Consider the following 19,457-nt stretch of genomic DNA (forward strand, 5'->3'; position numbering starts at 1 on the left):
TTACCTTAGAGCAGTAATTATAACAAAATTAACTTAGATTTATTTTGTCATTTTGTATATGTGTGTATACAAAAAGAAATTTCGTTTAAAACAGCTCTAGACAATTTCATTTTTTTTAAGTGCAGCCTTGAAAACAGTAATACATTAAAAAAAAAGGTAATATTAACATATGACTGTATATTTACAGTTCTATCATTGCTTTTTTTAAAATAAAATAACTAGGGCTGCAACAACGAATCGATAAAATCGATAAAAATCGACTTTTAAAAGCGTTGGCAACGAATTTAATCATCGATTAGTTGTGTCGCGTGATTAATGCGTCATCCGCCGCCGCCATCATCCGGGGGAAGAAAAAAAATATGGCGGAGCGAGTCAGCGCCGCAGTTGCAGTGTTGCCAACTCAGCGACTTTTCAGATCCCTCTAGCGACTATTTTTCAAAAAAGCGACTAGCGACAAATCTGGCGACTTTTTACGGTGTCACTGGCGGCTTTTGCCTGCCGTGGGGCGCCTCCCCCATCCCAACCCCTTTCTCCCTCTCCCACAGGAATCCCTCTCAGCGCAGCAGTCGGAGCCGCAGGATTTTAGTGAGGAGTTTACCCTCAGCGTCCAGACTGCAAATGAAGCGCGTATGCGCCGGGATTGACGGCGCAAATTGATCACAATAATTAAAATAGCCTGCGCTTTGTAAAGTGAAAAAAGTCGTAACATGCAACTTTTGTCAAAACAAATGAGCATGGCACCGAAGCACCACTGTTATGACGCAGCACCTGAAAAGAAAACACGTTGGAGCCGTCGATGGCAGGGAAGAGAGCTGATCAGCAGGATGAGTAACCATGTTTGTTTCGTTTTAAAGTGGGGAAACGTAACGTTAGTTTCTCAGGTAGCTCATCTGATGCTTTCCTTACCGTGTTAGTAGGTTACAGACAGGGATAAGGTTGGCTACTTATTTTACTTTTAATTTCATTTGAATTAGCTTAAGCAGCGTTTATATTTTCTTTATAAATAAATTAACTTGCAAATTATGAGGGCAAGCCTTTAAAGTTTAAATCTTCTGGCAAAGATAAAGCAAAGAAGATCCTGCAATTTATGGAAGTAAAGCAGAATAAAATCCAGCAAGATCAGTAATATGTCAATTAATTATATGCCACATTCCCATGTAAATATCTGTCTTTGGAGGATGTGTTTTTTAGCACCCCTAGTTCTCTCATTTTTATTCCAAATACAATTTATAATTTGAATCACAGGGATATTTTTATCTCTATGGTTCAGTATTTTCTCAAGTAGCAACTTTAACTGCTATACTTTCCTGTCTTAAAAGGCCGAACTCTTCTAGTCTAAAAAAAACCTCATTTGTTGAAATGGGGGGCCAATTGTTTAAACCCCTTAGGGGCTTTAAAAAACAAAAATGTCTTTTTTGCGCTTTATGAAACAAAGTAGCCTATATTTTGTGGATGTACAGCTACATTTCTCAAGTAAGTTTGTGTAGTTTTAACACAAACATTTATTTTTCATATTGCACCAGTACAGTTAATGAGCAACCTGTACTTGTGTGCTTGTTTGTTCCGTCTAAAATGTTTATTTTGGAATAAAGAGGTTAATATAAAAAAATATTTTTTGTCCGATTCATCAATTAATCGAAAAAATAATCGGCCGATTCATCGATTTTTTAAATAATCGTTAGTTGCAGCCCTAAAAATAACCCATTTTACACAACATTCAGGAGTATAATGGCGGTGGGGAAGAAACTGTTCTGGAATCTGCTGGAATTGCATCAATTGTTAAAAAATATATACCGCATTTTCACGACCATAAGGCGCACCGGATTATAGGGCGCGGGTTTTTAAATGCCTCTACTGCGTATTTAAAAATAGAGCGGGAGCAAAACTGAGTATGATTGTGTTTTATTCATGTATTTATTACAAAGTATTAATCAAACCCATCAAAGTCATCATCCTCTGTTTCTGAATTAAACAGCTGCGCTAAATCAGACATGCCAATTTCCCCTTCTTCGCTGTCAGAGTCACTTTCCGTGCCGTGCGGCTCCTCGGAAATAATGCCAGCTTGTGCGAAAGCTCGAACAACAGCGCCAGCAGACACGTTAGCCCAAGCATCTACAATCCATCCGCAAACCATGGCGTAACTTGAAACTGTGGTCTCCGTCGGTCATCCATCGCTCCCACGCCGCTTGCAGCCTTACTTTGAGCGGCCGGTTCACACTGATGTCGAGCGGTTGAAGTTCCTTTGTCAGACCTCCATTAATAACAGCGTTCATCTGTTTCACCATGTTTTTCACATCGGCTGTGAGATGGGCAGGCATGGAGTCACGGATTAACAGCGATGGTGATGCGTGGAAAAAAAACACCTGGTCTCCTTACATTCACCTCCCTCAGCCACTCTTTCATCCTCTCCTCATCCATCCAGCCCTTTTCATTTGCCTTAATAACGACTCCAGCTGGAAAAGTCTCTTTAGGCAAAGTCTTTCTCTTAAAAATCACCACAGGCGACAGTTTCTGTCCATTTGCGTGGCAGCAGATCCACGCCCACACTTCCCCCTTTAACGTTCTCATGGCGGTCTCAACAACATCCGCAGTAACAACACACATAGGGTGCACCGCACTATAGGGCGCGCCGCACATTTTGAAAAAAAAAAAAAAAGACGTTTATATGCGCCTTATAGTCACGAAAATACGGTAAACATTTTGCATTTAAAATTTAAAAAAGATGTTGCCGTCTGTCAATATGCTCTATCCAGAACTCCTCAAGTGGAAAACTTTTAGTTTCACCGAATTTGCAAACCAATTGTTAGTTGCAGCCCTAATGTTTATGAATATACATTGTCCCCTTTAAACAAATAAAATGCCATTAACCGTACAGCGCTGGTTTGCACTGACGATAAAAAGATCTGGGATTTATTTACCTTCGGGCGAACTGGAAGTTGGAGGAGGTGCTGGCAGAGATATTCCTGGGGCTTTCTGAAGGACTGCTTCCACCTGAAAGACACACATAACATCATATCTAGTACAACATTAAACTTCTTCACCAAGAGGAAGCTCCAGCTCTGGATTCACAGCTTCCAAACAAAGCGTTGGGAGAATAAACACACAAACTGACACCTCCAAGCTGTCAAACATTGACACAGGGCCGAGCTGAGAGGATGAAGAAAGTACCTGTTGCGAGGTGAAGAGGTGAGAGAGGCCGTGACAGCGTGGGGGACGAGGGAGGCCCGACCGCCAAACTCCTCCTCTTGTTGTTACGGGAACTGTAGCCAAACACAGCAGGACAGGACAGGTTAGCACGTTTCCCCCGTTCAGACAGACAAGCAGCACGTGGGTGTAATAAAAAACGCAGTCAACCTATGAACCAGAGCGGCGATAACAGAAGCACCGACATCTTTTTATGACATCTGTAATAACATTTATAGACACGAAGAGCAGGAGAGCAAACAATCAAATCATCTCTTAATGAGGCTCCAATTAAAGCCTTTAAAAAAGTGCTTAATGGACCAAATATCTGAAAATAACTAATTGAAAACTAAAAAAAATGAATCAAAACAGGGTTTTTCTTTCAGCTTGAGGAACTCAGATTCAGAGACGGTTAAATCCTGACCCAGTAACCTTAAGATCAAAGGTTGCTTCAGTCCACTTCCTGCCTCGCCTGCAGGGATCCACACCATCATTAGATCAGGTCTCTGCTTTTTCACCAGTCCTCATCTGACTTACAGATTCTCCTCATTGCAGCTTGGATTCAATTCCTGGTAATAAACCAAGTGGAATCTGTGAGTCTTCCTGGAACAACATCTTACTTCCTGACCTAAATATGAGGCAATGAAACGATGCTAACAGAGCATGACATTTCAGAATCACTTCCAGAGCAGATTCTCTAACTGCTGTGGCCTTGACCCCCCCAAACAGAAAATATAGAGAAATGTGGAGCAACCGGAGAGCTGATAAGGCGTCTAAGTTTACCACGATTTGTGTCTTTTTTTCCCCCAGTCTTATCAGACAAAACAAACAGTCTGTCCTGACAAAGAAGCATGGGACAAGAATGTGCAGAAGAAGCACCGCTGTGTCACACAGAGAGCATGTGAGCTGATTAACAGCTAGCTAGCATTTATAGCTCTGTTTGTCTGTTGCATCCAAACAGGCGACTAACAAACATGGAGCATAAAAAATGCAGCTAAACTCCTGACTTAAAGTCGTAGGGAAACGGCTTTTCCAACCGTTGCAGTTCCGATTTCTCCCGACTTTACACGAGTGAATAAAGTGAATGTGATTGGTCGATTATCAAGGGGGCGGGATTGTTGTGGCGGAAAGTTTGCAAGAAAGTTCGATTGTGACCGTTTTTTTTCGGAAGCATCTAGCTAACCACTTAGCAACTTAGTGCTAGTAGGGTCCCAATTGGAAATTCCATTGGGACCAAGTAGCACTAAATTGGTGACTTAGAAACGACACTGTCAAGGAACGCTATGGACAGAGGAAACATGCAAGAGGAGGAGAGTTTAGTGTCGGAGGTCGTGGATGAGTCTCCTCCATCATCCATTTTTTATTTAGAGGAGGAAAGCTTGGACGAAGATGTTGTGGAAGAGGACGCCAGGGCGGCAGAAGCTTGGTTTGGTGTAGAAGGCTTCGAGCCGTACATGTTTGAGCCCTTGCCTCGCAACGCTGCCAGTTCTGTTAGCTCTACGCCTGCCGAAGACACAGACGTCCATCCCCGTGAACACTGGGACGGAACTCGATGGGAAAGGAAAGGATTCGGATTCCCTGCTCCTCTCTTCTCCTTCCTCCTGCTCTGCATCCTTGGCATGACCTGCTCTCTCTTTTTCCATCCCCTGCTAGTTTCTCTTATATTTAAATTGAGACTTGTGTGACAGCTGTTCCTGTTTGGCTGTGACTCCATCCTGGAGAGAAACATCAGCTGTGCTGCTGCCATCAACACCTTTGCTTATAGATGTTGGAGATCGGCCTGTTTTCCAGTGTAGTCCTGTTTCTCTGACTGTAACTGGCTGGATGTGCTCTCTTCATCCTCTGATATGGGAGCTGGTGCTGGAGCTCTCTGCTTCTGTCTCCTTGAACCCCAGTCGGCCTCAGCAGATGGCCGCTCACACTGAGCCTGGTTCTGCTGGAGGTTTCTTCCTGTTAAAAAGGCAGTTTTTCCTCAACGCTGTCGCTACAAACATACTTAGTGTGAGGGATTGCAATTGAATAAATGAGTAGATGCAATCAACTGGTTTTCCTTAGATATAAATAAATCTGACTGGATGATCTGGTGAACTGTAAAGTGCCTTGAGATGAAATGTGTTGTGAATTGGCACTATAGAAAAAAACTGAATTAGGTAAACCAATGTCAAAAGAATCGTATCGGTCTTTAAAAGCGATCCGATCAGTATGGAGAGCATTACCTAACGTCCTATTTTCCAGTAAAAAAACATGCAAATATGGATGAAAGAACAGTAAAAACAGACAGACGTGTTGCCTAACATGATGTCACCCGATGCATGCCTGTGTGCTTGTTTGTTTTGTTTTCTCAAAAGAAGATAATGATATATGACACAGGAGCAAAACAAATACAAAGCGATGACCTCAGCATGTCGGTTAGATGCTAGATCTACTAAAGCTTAGCTGTTTTTAGGGAAAAAGGGAGATTTTTCTCTGAAGTAGAGAGCCAAACATGTCATTTACAGCTTCTAAAGGGAATAAACCCAAATAAAATGCCAATCTGAACTTCAGCCAGATAATAAATGAGGAATATCTCCTCTAAATGCTCTGAAGCTTTTTGTTGATAAAGGCAGGCAGGTCCAGCAGGCATTACGGGCTGGACTGAGAAGGTTGATCGCATTTACCTGACAATTAAAAGCCTAACTCCTTCCCCCCCCCCTTAAACAGTATCGACATCTCTGTCTTGGTGTCGTTTTATGCGACAGCTGGCAGCAGACAATGCAGTCCGTCTCTGCTCCACACACAAGCATACAAGTCTGAACAGGCCACGTTTCTCCGTCGGAAACCAGATCTAGGGCGGATGGAACAGAAGCTGGAAGGACTCTTAGAAAAATGTCCGTTTGGAAACCAGAGAAAACACCCAGGAAACGTTGCTAATCAAATAAAACGTTCAACAATTGGCTCGTGGAGGGTTTTTCCCCTCCTTACAGACGGATCGATATTCCCCAATGCTCGTTACCTCTTCGACCTCCTCATCATCGCTCCAGCCATGAAGCTGGTCTTGTAGCTGGGCAGGACGGTCCAGTAGTAGCTCTGGTCGGACATGTCGCCGGTCAGCAGATCAAGCCAGAGGGAATCAGTGTCCTCTCATCGTGTTGAACAGGGTCTCCCTGTGGATGTGAGCTCGCGGGCTGTGGCTTAGGCCCCCAGGCAGAGTCCGACAGCGGAAAAAACTCCATTCAGCTCCGGGAGAAACTGGCCCCTGTTCGGCGGGAAGGCAGCTCCGGTTCGCTGAGCGACTTCAGCTTTCTTATTCAGTGCTGAAAACCAGCAACTGTGTGTGTCAGCGGAGAAATGCAGCAGCATTCAGCAGAAGCTCAGATAGGGACACAAACTTTCCTTCAGCGGGACGGAGGAATGAACCGCGCATGCGCAAGACAGAGCAGACGGGAAGGGGCGTGGCTAGTGGTGCATTCAGAATCCATTAGGAAAACACAAAACTGATTTAACCTTTATATTAAAACCACACATTAAAACAACCTTAACAGTGCTGTCGATTTTATTATTTCATTCTTGGACATCTATTACTACCATATACATCCAAGAAGCCCAAACGGTGTGGAAATAACGTGAACGGTTCGGCGTATCCTGTTAAAACCTTTGGGTTTTCAAATGTCCAAAATATTTTTAACGTTACATTTCATCTGCATGAAATGGCATATGTACGACGGAGTATTAGGGCCACACATGAAGAGAAAAAATATTTTTGCCATGACGAGATTAAACTCGACATGTCGACTTTAAACTCGACATGTCGAGTTTAAAGTCGACATGTCGACATTAAACTCAACATTTCGAGAATAAAGTTGAAATGTCATTTTGAGTTTAATCTCGCCCTGTCGACAATAAAGTTTAAATTAGTTCAAGAAAGCCAACCGCTGCACAGGATGCATGCACAGAATCCTATACAGTTGCAGCACGTCAAAGACTACCTTCACTCTTAAAATGCAGACTGCAGCTGTGGAGCGCGGTTGCTCTTTTCTCCAAACTTTGGAATGTCGAGATTAAAGTCGCCACGATATATCAACTTTATTCTCGAAATGGCGAGTTTAAAGTCCACACGTCGAGATTAAGCTCAACATGACATTTCAACTTTATTCTCAAAATGTTGAGTTTAATGTCGACATGTTGACTTTAAAGTCGACATGTCGAGTTTAATCTCGTCATGGCAAAAATATTTTTTCTCTTCATGTGTGGCCCTAATACTCCGTCGTACATATGACTAAGCATGGCAAATGTTTTTTTTTTTTTTTTACCAACAGGAAAAAATATATACAAACTCAGTGGCACAGTGGGTAGCACTGCTGAGAGAAGAAGGTTGCAGGTTCGATTCCCAGTCTTTCTGCATGGAGTTTGCATGTTCTCCCTGAGTATGCGTGGGTTCTCTCCGGGTACTCCGGCTTCCTCCCACAGTTCAGAAACATCACCGTTAAGGTAATTGGGTTCTCTAATTTCTCTTTAGGTGTGAGTGTGTGCGTGAATGTTTGTTCTGTTTGACTCTGTGTTGCCCTGCGATGGAGTGGCGACCTGTCCAGGGTCGCCCATAGACAGCTGGAGATAGGCACCAGCACCCCTCGAGACCCCGTTTGGGATAAAGCGTGTCAGAAAAATGGATATATATATATATATATATATATATATATATATATATATAATAAGAATAATTTTACACTTTTTTTCCCCATTTAGCAGAAGACATTTCATAAACGTGACTTGATCTATGTCTGAATCTCAACTCATTCATTGTAAAAGCAAATATAAAATCTAACCAATGTTTTTAGGGTCTTTTTTTGTGTGGATGGATGGATGGATGGAACTTTACCAAATACCTCTCATCTGTTTAGTTATCGTGTGTGTGTGTGTGTATATACACCTGTCTAGCTCACAGCGTGAGGACCATTTTTCCTAACCTTCCGTTGAAGTAATTTTGGGAAGGGGCGAAAATACTGGTTAGCTGATTGGCCTATGTTGGTGATAGACGGGCCAAATAAACCAATCAGATCAACGAAGCATATGACGTACTAACAGAGCGACAACGAAAACACAACCACAAGCCAGGCTACTCTTGCCGAAACCAGTTGGGAGAAGAGCAAAAACATCTTTTCCTCTGAGAAAAGCCTCCAGAGCAGTGTTTTGCTCTTCTTTCAGTGAAGAAATACTCTGTAATTCCGATAAAACTTGCTCGCTTCTCGTTGCGTCACACCTCAACCCGCCTCAAAGCCAACGCTGATTGGACGTTCATTTGGTGAACGGCTCCAAATTTTCTTCAACAGAGAGCCTCCAGACTGATCTGCGAGTGAAACCTTAAAAGCTCGCGAGATCAGGATGGTCTCACGAGGCTACATTTTTCCCAATTTCACCATCAAAGTGAGGACATTTTGCCGGTCCTCACATGCTATTTTGCTAATGCTTAGGTTTAGGGCTAAGGTGTCAATTGGTTAGGGTTAGGATGAGGTATGCATTGGTTAATTGTTAGGTTTAGTGTTAGTTTTAGGGTTGGGGCATAGAAAGGGTTGAAAATGACAAAAAAAAAATCAATTTAAGTCAATGGGAGTCAATACATGGTCCTCACTATGATGGCAGAAAAAGTATGGGTGTCTTTGTGGATGGGGGGGTATAATGTATCCTCTTCCATTCAAGTGTACAGATTTAAATGAGACAAAACTGGAATAATTAATCCCAAAAGCAAAGAGTTTGAGGTAAAATTACCTCAGAGTTAGTTCAACCCTTTAATTTACAACAAAACAGAAACTACACAAGTTTGTTTTGAAAAGATCAGATACTTTGGGTCCCTGGAACATATTTATGTCTCAGAAGCAGTGAAGGAAAATACTTTTAACAATTCTTTAAATCTGTTTACTATTGGAGAGGTGGTTTATTTTTATTTTATTTAAAACCTACATCTGCAATGAAGGTTAAGATTATGATCATGTAATATTTCTGTTTCCAATGCCTTCAAAGACAGAAATTATCTGATCAGATCAGAGTTATGGACTGAAATGTGTTGCAATCAAAAAACAAGATTTGAAAATAGAAGTTTGAAAATCCTGTTAAGAAAGAGGTTTTGAGAGTAACTTTGCTATTTTCAATTTTTTTGCTTTCAATCATATATTTTCAATCATATTTTCAAATGCTCTTTTGTTTCATTTTATTTGACAACCTTTACTTTTTAATTTCTCTGTTGCAGATTGAAATTTATGAATTGCACTCTTCAGATTACATTTTCCACATCACATTCCCTTAAAGTGTGGGGGCGGGCTTTCCTTCGGAGCGAGGAGAGAGGACGCATTTCTATTGGTCTGCTGGACGTTAGCAACAACACTTTTATTGGTCAAGAGAGAGTGCTTGTATTGGGCTTAGAAAGATGTGGAAAACAGAGCAATTTTTAAAACATAACCTGAAAAACTGACATTAAAAAATATATAATCTTTAAAAAAAAATAAATTAATTAATTAAATTAGAATAGAAAAAGGCAAATTTAAGAAAACAGCAAAGTTACTCTCAAAACCTTTTTAGATTGAGAACTTTTTCAAAGTTTAACTTCTGGATTGGAATTTTTTACAGTTTAAATCAGACGTGTTTTCAGCTTGCAACAATAACAGATCAAATTCACTCCATACAGAAGCAGCTGCTATACTGAGGTTCAACTGGCTGAACAACAAATTCCCATGCAGCTTGTTTACATGCGTCATCTTTCATAACAATAATATGCAAAGCTGATTTTTCACTGCCTGATGAATAGAACTGCATCTACCATGTTCACATATTCAAATGGTAAAACTTCCCGAAAAAGAACAGCCATTTACTGGATTCCCTGCATGAGTATTGGTTTTCTGCTGCCTCGTGTTTCTGTAGACCTACAGAAACCTGTCTGGGCAGTAGGACCGCCCCGTCTTACCGGCAAATTCAGACGTTGCTGCCTCATCAGAGGGTCAAGTAAACAAAGGCTGGTGCAGGCGATCAAAACAAAGCGAACAGGTGATAGTGATCTGACTGATCTCGTTTGTTTGGGGGGGGTTGAGAAAGGGCATCAGAGGTAGACAGATCGCACAGGAGGTGAGGGATATTACTTACACATTTCCCCTGCGTGGAAGGCTCAGCTCCTTCTGGAATAACGATTAAAACATGAGGAGACAAAAAAAAAAAAAAAAAGGTACAGTTAGCATTTTCTAAATGAAAAACTTCATGATTCAGTTTGTATAAAGCAATGGCTATCAACTGATATAAAGCAGTTTTTCCTTTTCTTGCAGTTAGGATCAGAATAAAAGCATATTCTGACATTGCTCCGTTTTTAAATGTCACACGACACAATCATCATCTTATGTTTTGGAGGTAGGCATAAGTGTCAAATGTATTAATGGTTATTACTCCAGTAGAAGTATAAATACTACTCCTTAAAAACACTTTTGTAGAAGGTAGAGCATCAAATTAAACTTTTTACTCAAGTAAAGTGTAAAAGTATCATTTTTAAAACTACTTATAGTATAAAAGTAATGCAGGAAAAATGTTAGGGATAGAAACTTTACTGCATTAGCCTATCAAAGGAAGATTTTTCTACAATTCTATACGATCATTTATACTTAATTGTCTTAGTTTCATAACTAATGGTAATTTAACTTTGCATCATCATAAAAAAAAAATATCTATTTTGGTATGTAGTGAACAACAAGTTGGGGCAGCACCAAGTCCAACCACAAAGAAATTACTGTATTTTGCAGACCAGGGGTCTTCAACGTTTTCCAGGCTAAGTACCCCGAAACTGATGGCGAGATGGAGCGGGAACCCCTAATTATATATATATAGTGTTCTATAAAACTGGTCCTATAGTCACTCTATTACAGATGGTTTTATGTAACTAAAGTAATTTCTCCCTGGGATTATTAAAGTATTTCTGATTCCTGGTTCATGGGACAGCTGTTGTGAATGAAACGGTGCCCAGCTTGAAAGAGCTCCTGTGTGTCTCTGAATGTGTGCTTTGATGACTGAAAGACATCTTCTGTCTCCATTTATCGGTTTACTACAGTGTGTTGAATTTATGTTAATGTGGATTTAAAGACATTTCAATTAGTGGAAAAAAATGCGGGGGGGAATATATAAAAAACAACAAAGTCTAAACAACCAAAACTTCAGCAACCCCCATGCAGTACCTCAGTGGACCCCCTAGGGGTCGCGGACCCCCTGTTGAAGACCTACGATCCAGACTATAGAGCGTGCCTCTCTATAAGCCATGCCCACTAAATAAAATATATATATATATATATTTTTTTTTTTATCCTGGAAATATACATATACAAGCTACTGATATTAACTGAACTGTCTTTATATTTATCATAAGGTTTTATTGGTACCTGCTGTGGGCGCCCCTGGCAGATTTTTTTATATCCATTAAACATCTATTTTGTGGGTGTAATGAATCATCGATCATCGGCGCCACCTTTAGCAGCCCCTGTCAGAATGTGAACAGTTGGTCTATTTTTTATTGTTTCCATCAGGGATGCAGGATACTTTTAAGCATACGGTTATCGGCCCGATAAGTTTAACCTAGCCGATATTAACAACCAATATTTATTTCCATGTACCGTATTTTCCAGACTATAGAGCGCATCTCAATATAAGCCCCCTACATTTTTTTTTAAACAACTGGAAGCATACATATATAAGCTGCACTGGGCTATAAGCCGCTAACATCTACTGAACTGTCCCCCGCCAAACCTGTAGGGGGAGCTCTACATATAGCTCCTGGAGTAGGGATGAAGAAGAATACTAGCTCGTGTTAGCTTGTTGGCTAGCAGCATTAAGAGCTTCTACAGAAAGACGGAGCTTCATCAGCTCTTTATTTCAGCTCTGCAGGAGTTGAGCTCAGTTTCTTCATTGTTTCAGCAGCTTTAATGCAGCAAATAAATTTTAAAATGTCTCTTGTAATAAGGGAAAATTAGCCCTTTATTCTTTCATTTCAAACTTAGACTTCCCCCTCTGGCAGGAAAAATCCACAGAAAAACTGCACCTTCTGATAAGCTGCATGGTTCAAAGCGTGGGGAAAAAAAAAATAGTGGCTTATAGTCCGCGAAATATGGTAATTGTCTGGATTAGGGTTGCCAACTCCCTGAAGAAAAACGAAAAATGACACCTCATGTGGTACCAGCTGACCTGATTGCCTTCACCCCTCCGTGCGTGGGGATTTATTTTAGCCCCCCTTTGTGTGTGAAATAATTTTTTTTTACTATTTGACTGCATTGAATTAGATGTATATTTGTGAGTGACATTAACACATGGAAAACAAATTATTATACAGCAATTCACTTTAATACAAAATAAACTTTGCTGAATAAAATAAGTATCTTAAACATAAGCCTGTCCTGCTTAACTTCAAACTGTAAAAATTAATATAAAATCATTAAAAAATAGTGCTAATTTCTGGTGCAACAGAAAACTTGTGCAAACTTGTAAACATATTTGTGTCTTAAATGCAATGACTGCAGGCTACAGTTGTGAAACAGAAAAGAAATTATGAGAATGAGTGTATTCTGGATCGTTACATGTTGTCAGCGTGGACAGGGCCCGGGAACAAGTTTACCGTAAGTTTTTGTATCCAACGTGCCCTTGTTCATTTTCCATTATGACTATTTTTTCACTCTCACAGTAATACGGGACAAAGTGCGTTCTTTTCCACTAAATACGGACAGGTACTTCTATTTCTAAATACGGAACGATTCCGTTTTTCAAGGGACTGTTGGTAACCGTAGTCTGGATAAAACAAATGATTTTGATGGTTTCTATTTCTTAAAGTTTTTATATACCAATAGGCCATAACCAAAATGAGCTCAGATGAAACAAAACTAACAAGTCTACTTTTAAAATGTAAGGAGTACAAGTGAAAAGTTGTCTAAAAATTAACTCCAGTAAAGTATAGGTAGTCAAAATTTCTACTTGGGTAATAGGGGTGGAACGGTTCACAAAATCCACGGTTCGGTTTGGTTCACGGTTTCGTGGTCACGGTTTTCGGTTCAGTATATTTTTATTGTTAAACCGAAAAATAAAAAAATTAATAAAAATTATAAAAATTAAAGAAAAAAAAAAAATGAATGAAATTAATGAAAAAAAAAATCCTCAAAAATTAATGAATTGTAATTATTTTTAATGATCAGTGGAAACCATGGATCATTTCCGGATGTTTTGCTGCTTTGAATTTAATCATCTGGCGCATGCCCTCTACGATCTCCAAGGAACTCAGAGCGGAGCGGACGGGAGCCACAGTGGAGGCTGTAGGCTTTGCTGTGTGCAGGCGGTCTGGAGCGCAGTGGGGCGGAGCTTAGCGCTAACGGAGTATGAGGGATTTCGGGGTTAGCATGACATGTTGGTCGTGTTGCTGTTAGCATAAACAAAACGTGTTGCACAATGCTTGCACACTGTTGCACTTTTATCCACAACTTTCTTTCCGCCGTCATCGTAGGTCACTCTAAATGCAAAGCGCTCCCATACAGCAGACCTATAAAGTGCTGCTGGCGCGTCTTCCAACTCCTGTTCTTTCCCACTCGCCATACCCACACAATTCTCCACAACAACTGATTTTTTTCTGCTACACCCGGCTATGCTGCTTCGCTTCTTCTTCTTGTTTACTACTGGTGGTTGGCTTTGGTCGCAGTACCGCCACCTGCTGCTCTGGAGTGTAAACGCTTCGCCTATGAGAAAAAGGAGCAGCGCATGAACCGAACGCAACACACGCGAACCAAACAGAGACAGTCGAACCGAACGGTTCGGACAGTTTTCATAAACCGTTCCATCCCTATTAGGTAAAGTAACAAAGTATTTGTAAATTGTTACTCGACTCCTCTGGAATAATAATAATATTTGAATAATAGTTGAACTTTATTGATCTCACAATGGAGAAATTTAGCCCAGCATTTAACCCATCCCCATGGGGAGCAGTGGGCCGCCATAGTGCGGTGCCTGGGGAGCAGTGTGGGGTTAAGGTTCTTGCTCAGAGACCCAGAGTGGCAGTCTGTGGGAGTGGAGCTCAAACTCAGAACCTCAGGATTCCAACTCTATGCCCCTAACCACTAGACCACCACTCCCTATGAAGTATCACTTTAAAAACAGCTGCTTTCAATTTATATATTCAACTGATCTTAAAAATTCTCAGCCAGTTCATATACTGGTTAAAGAGGCGCTGTAAAATTTTTTACATTTTCTCATCTCTAATTTCTTTAAACCACATTAAAAACAAACAATGTGTGCGTCTTTAATACATCTGATGCAGACATGTGGTTTCAGCTGCATCTTGAGCGCAGAACAAGGTGTTACTGTATGTCGGAGGAAATAAAGTCTCATGAAACCATAATACTTGTTTAATGAGTAACTTCTTTTCAACAAACTGTTATAATGAGAAACTGTTTGTGCTGACATCTTTCTACGAGGCTATAACTTCATGGCAAATACAACTTTAATCAAAAATATATCAATATTTACATCGTTTACAATCTAAAGAGGTGAAAAACATTTTCCTGGAACCACATTCAGCTACTCTACCTCCTTACTGGCTCAATTTCTTCGAATACATCTCAACTGTATTTCATCTCCTCCTCTTTATATTTTTTAGATTTGATCAAGTTTTAATTACCAGCCTGAAGGACTACTTTATATATTCAAAAGGTTTTAAACTTGCATTTCCTTCAGCTCATTCAAATGTATGCTTTCAATGATAAAGGAGGTTTAACCTTAAAAACGGTTTGTGTTTTAAGGATGGGAATCAAATGGAATATGGAGTGAATTTTTACGTTTGAATTCCATAAAGTTTAACACCGTGATCCACATTTTGATTTCTACTTCTGGTCCGTTACTTGAATTTAAATATCTGAAGCTTCCAATACATTTCTAATAGCAGAGCTACGCTTGCTTTAATGTTGTCAACTTTACTGTTGACTTTAATTGTGCGTTCAGCCCGGAGGCGGTGAAAGCAGTGATTTCCACGAGCCCTGCTGGAAGATAACCGCTTTGCATTTCAGATGCACAGTGTTTACACCTTCTACCACATCATCAAATAGGAGGAGCTTCAGCTGCATGAAGCTGAAACCCCACTGACGTGAAAAGAACTCAGCAAATAGATCGAATGGATATTGTTTCCTTAGTGCCGGTTTGTGTGTTTAAAATGGTCATTGGTAAAGATGGAAAAAGAAAAAAGATCACATGTGCTGCTGTTGTTTCAGAGATAATACATTTTTTTTTTTAGGTCACCCAAAGGTCAACTATTAAAGGAATAGTACACCCAAAACATGATTAGCCTTCATTTTCTACTCACCCCCATGCTGAACAACACTCTGGAGTACTTTTTTGATATCTCAAATGCATCTGGAGATCTGGGAGGCTTCTTGCTGTCTGCTGACATTCAAATAATGGAGGTCTATGGTGACCGAGACAGAAAGGTCCATAAAGGTCCACAAAAAACGTGTCAATATTCCTCCATACTGCTCGTCCAATGTATTCCAAGCATCCTGAGTGGGTAGCGTCCATAATTTACTCGAAACAAAGTCATTTAGAATGTTTTTAGAGCATAAACAGTAGTGTATAGGATTTCCTAAAAGCGCGTTCACGAGTCTACGGAAACCGCGGCAGACCAAACCGGATGAAAGTGCGCATTCAGCTCGGCAAAGAACTCATGCTCTTCCTCAACACTGAAGTCCTCAGACATTTTTCTTTCGTTGTTTCTTTCTTTGCACAGGTAAACAGCACATTTCTTCTTCTACGCTTGCATTATCGGCAGAGCAGACAGAATGCGCACTTTCATCTGGTTGGTCTGCCGGCTTCCGTAGCGTCGTGAACGTGCAGGCTCGCGCTTTTAGGAACTCCTATACACTACTGTTTATGCTCTAAAAACATTCTAAATGACTTCGTTTCGAGTAAATTATGGACGCTACCCACTCAGGACACTTGGAATACATTGGACGAGCAGTATGGAGGAATATTGACACGTTTTTTGTGGACTTTTATGGACCTTTCTGTCTCGGGCGCCATAGACCTCCATTATTTGAATGTCAGCAGACAGCAAGAAGCCTCCCAGATCTCCAGATGCATTTGAGATATCAAAAAAGTACTCCAGAGTGTTGTTCAGCATGGGGGTGAGTAGAAAATGAAGGCTAATCATGTTTTGGGTGTACTATTCCTTTAAGCTCCGAACTGAATCAAAATTATCTAGCCTACTTTTTCAGTTATTCTTCATTTCTGCAGGTAAAACCATAGTTTGTGCTGATTTGGTTTTTAAAATTTTAATTACGGTCGATGACGTCACCATCCCAGCAGACAGTGCTGCGCTTGTTTCCTGATGTAAAGTTATTGCATAACATCACGTGTCCTTTCTGAATATAACAGTGGGCAAACTCTGTACATGTATAGTTAATACAACTATTCCATATTTGTGCTCATTCATTATGTCTTTGAAAAAAAATGCTTTCCCTAAAATGCCATCAGACTGCTAATAATATGAAGGGTGTCTCAGCCCCCCCCTTCAGTGTCCACTAGAGACTGACATTTTTTCGGGAATCCCATGGGTCACGGGATTCCCGTGGGATGGGATTCAGTATTAGTAATGATCACGGGATTGGGACGGTACAGGATTAAACATTAACGGGAGCAGACGGGAGCGGGAGCAAACCAATAGTAACTTCCGCTCTGAGTTTTTCACCCACACTCAAAAACAACAAGAACGGGAGTGGTGCAGGAGCGGGAGTCATTCTGAATGGGAGCGGGATGGGAGTGGGAGTATTTTCACCAGGAGTGGGACGGGACAGGATTTAGATTTCTACTCTGGCCCGGGATCAGGACGGGACACCATTTTTTTCTGTGGGAGTGGGACGGGACAGGAGTGAAAATCCACTCCCGTGTCAGTCTCTAGTGTCCACCATATTGGATCAGTCCATTTGCTGCACATGTTCAGGAAGGTCCAAACAGACAGCAGCAAACCATTTGAAAACAAACTATGCAAAGAGCAGTGTTGCCAAATTAGTGCTTCCTGTTCAAAGGGAGTTTTTTCTCTCCACCGTCGCTACAAGCATGCTTAGTGTGATCAATGCAATCAACTGGTTTTCCTTAGATAGAAAACTTTGAATCAATTTGACTGGATGATCTGGTGAACTGTAAAGTGCCTTGAGATGACTTGTGTTGTGAATTTGGCGCTATATAAATAAACTGAATCGAATTGAATTTCAGCGACTTTTCAGACCCCTCTAGCACTTTGATTTCAAAAAAGCTCCTAGCGTCCAATCTACCGACTTTTTTCTGCTACTGGAGACTTTGGAGACAACATCTAAAAGCAGCTAACTCTGCTATCCAGAGCGAGTAGATTGGTAACCCCGCCTCCTGCTCTCCTCTATCTTGTCTGCAGCTATTATTTCATCCAAATGAAAAATGGAGAACAGATAAGCAGATCATGGCTTGTCTACAGTGGAAAGAAGGACTGGGTTATTTACTTTGGCCTTTTTGGAAACAAAGGAAGAAGCAATCAGCTAAGTGAGCTTAGTGCTTGGAAAAAAATCTTTCATTCCTTTTGAGACAGCATGAAAAGTCAGCTGAGTACAAAACATAGAGAGGAAAACAAGAAGAAAAGGGACAAGAAGAGAGGGACACAACCTAGAACAGATAATGGATGTCTATTCTATTAACATTTCTCTATCGGTAGAATGGGTCTTTTTTATGTGTCGTCTTCTCATTTCAAAGGGGCCCCGGCCTGTCTCTGTCTTGGGCCTCAAATTTCCTAAATCCGCACCTAAATACAATTCATCAATATTTCCAATTTTAATACTAAAGAGCAAGCTCAATAAAAAAAAAAAGACATCAGAAACCTTCAGCTGGACTTTAGTCTGACGGATGCTTTTAGTCATTCTAACTTGTTTTTCTTCTTCTGCAGCATCAATATTAGTTGCTTCACCACCACCCAGTTCCTTGCAGAACAAGTGGGCCTTGTAGCTGTTTGAGGCATGAATACAGATCCTTTATACTCCCCCCCCCACACACACACATTAACCAAGCCTCTTTCTGTAAAGAAACCAACTGTAAATCCTTAGCAGTTCAGAGATGTGCAGAAAGAACAGTTTGATGTCTTTGACACATATTTTTTTAGTTTTTTTTTTTACTTAACAGCCTTTTCACAACCGGAAAACTTAGCAGCGCCACCTTTAAAAAAAAAAAAAAAAAAAAAACAGTTAAGGACATAATTTCATTTCCCTGTAGAAACAGATCACTAATTGATGAATCCATCATGTTATCTCTAATAAACATGGCACCCAGTGAGGAAAATAAATACAAAGATGAAAGGCTTTTTTTAAAAATCCATCTCCTTCAAGGATCCGCGTGCTTTTTATCCCCATCACCAAGACAACCACATCAGAGGAGCAAGAAAAATATGCAGAAACCCAGATCAGCTTCATTTTCACCCTAATTAGACCCATTCATTCACATCTCATACTTGGTTCTGATGATTAATCGAGATAAACATGATTTTTTCCTTAAACAATTGATCCTTTTTGCCACATTTTAAAAATACCTCGCATATTAATAGATAAAGTGTCAGAAACTTGCTGCCGCGCAGAGCAGAAAGCAGAAGGAAGCCGCTGCTGCTGCGCCCAGAACAGGACAGATGGCTCCCCGGAACCGAACCGATGTTTTACCTGCAGTCCGCGGCGTCTGAGGATGTTCGGCTCATCCATCCCTGAATAAATAAATAAAATAATAAAAGAAGAGGCTCCAGTCAGTCCATACTAAGCTCCGCTAAACGGAAGCCGTGTCGCTGCTCCACCAGCAGCCGATTCTACATCCCTCCCAGCGGCGACAAGCAGCACTGAAGCTCGGAGAGAAGGTGTTTCCTTCAATTAGCTGAAACCAGCGGAAATAGACAGGAGGGGGGGCGGGTTTGACCTCAATTAACCAGCACACCCACAGGAACAACAGGTGGGCGTTAAGGCGTCCTTTACAGGGGAGCTATGGGGTAACATTACTGTCAAAAAAATTACTTATATAGATTTCGATTTTTTCCAGTGCATAATGCTCGACATTCCTCATTTTAGGGAAGACAGCGCTTTTTGTAAGAGTTGTCATGAAAATACAACTTTATTTTTTTAATTTTAAAACTATTGTTGTTGTGATTTTTCTCTCACTTAATTTTATGACTTTATTCTCATAGTGTCAGGACTTTATTCTTGTAATGTAATGACTTTATTCTCGAAATAAATAATAAAAAAACCTCTTAAGCTTGG

General features: G+C 40.6%; 1 protein-coding gene across 6 annotated transcripts in view; it reads right to left on the minus strand.

Annotated features, from left to right (window-relative positions):
- Nucleotides 1-19,029, minus strand: part of mast3a (microtubule associated serine/threonine kinase 3a) — a 55,727-nt gene extending 36,698 nt beyond the window's left edge. For 3 of the 6 annotated variants that reach the window (XM_038283540.1, XM_038283539.1, XM_038283535.1), the window contains exons 1-3: nucleotides 6,176-6,456; nucleotides 3,169-3,260; nucleotides 2,919-2,991 (exon numbers count right to left, since the gene is read on the minus strand). In XM_038283540.1, coding sequence (XP_038139468.1) covers nucleotides 2,919-2,991; nucleotides 3,169-3,260; nucleotides 6,176-6,261 — 251 coding nt within the window. In that variant the 5' untranslated portion in view covers nucleotides 6,262-6,456. Of the gene's footprint in view, nucleotides 1-2,918; nucleotides 2,992-3,168; nucleotides 3,261-6,175; nucleotides 6,457-10,290; nucleotides 10,323-18,872 lie in introns of those variants that run through there. The other 3 variants (XM_038283537.1, XM_038283538.1, XM_038283536.1) reach the window with 3 other exon arrangements.
- Between the last annotated feature and the right edge of the window lie 428 nt (nucleotides 19,030-19,457).

The sequence above is a fragment of the Cyprinodon tularosa genome, unplaced genomic scaffold, assembly GCF_016077235.1.
Source record: "Cyprinodon tularosa strain WSP-4 unplaced genomic scaffold, ASM1607723v1 ctg195, whole genome shotgun sequence".
Lineage (NCBI taxonomy): Eukaryota > Metazoa > Chordata > Actinopteri > Cyprinodontiformes > Cyprinodontidae > Cyprinodon > Cyprinodon tularosa.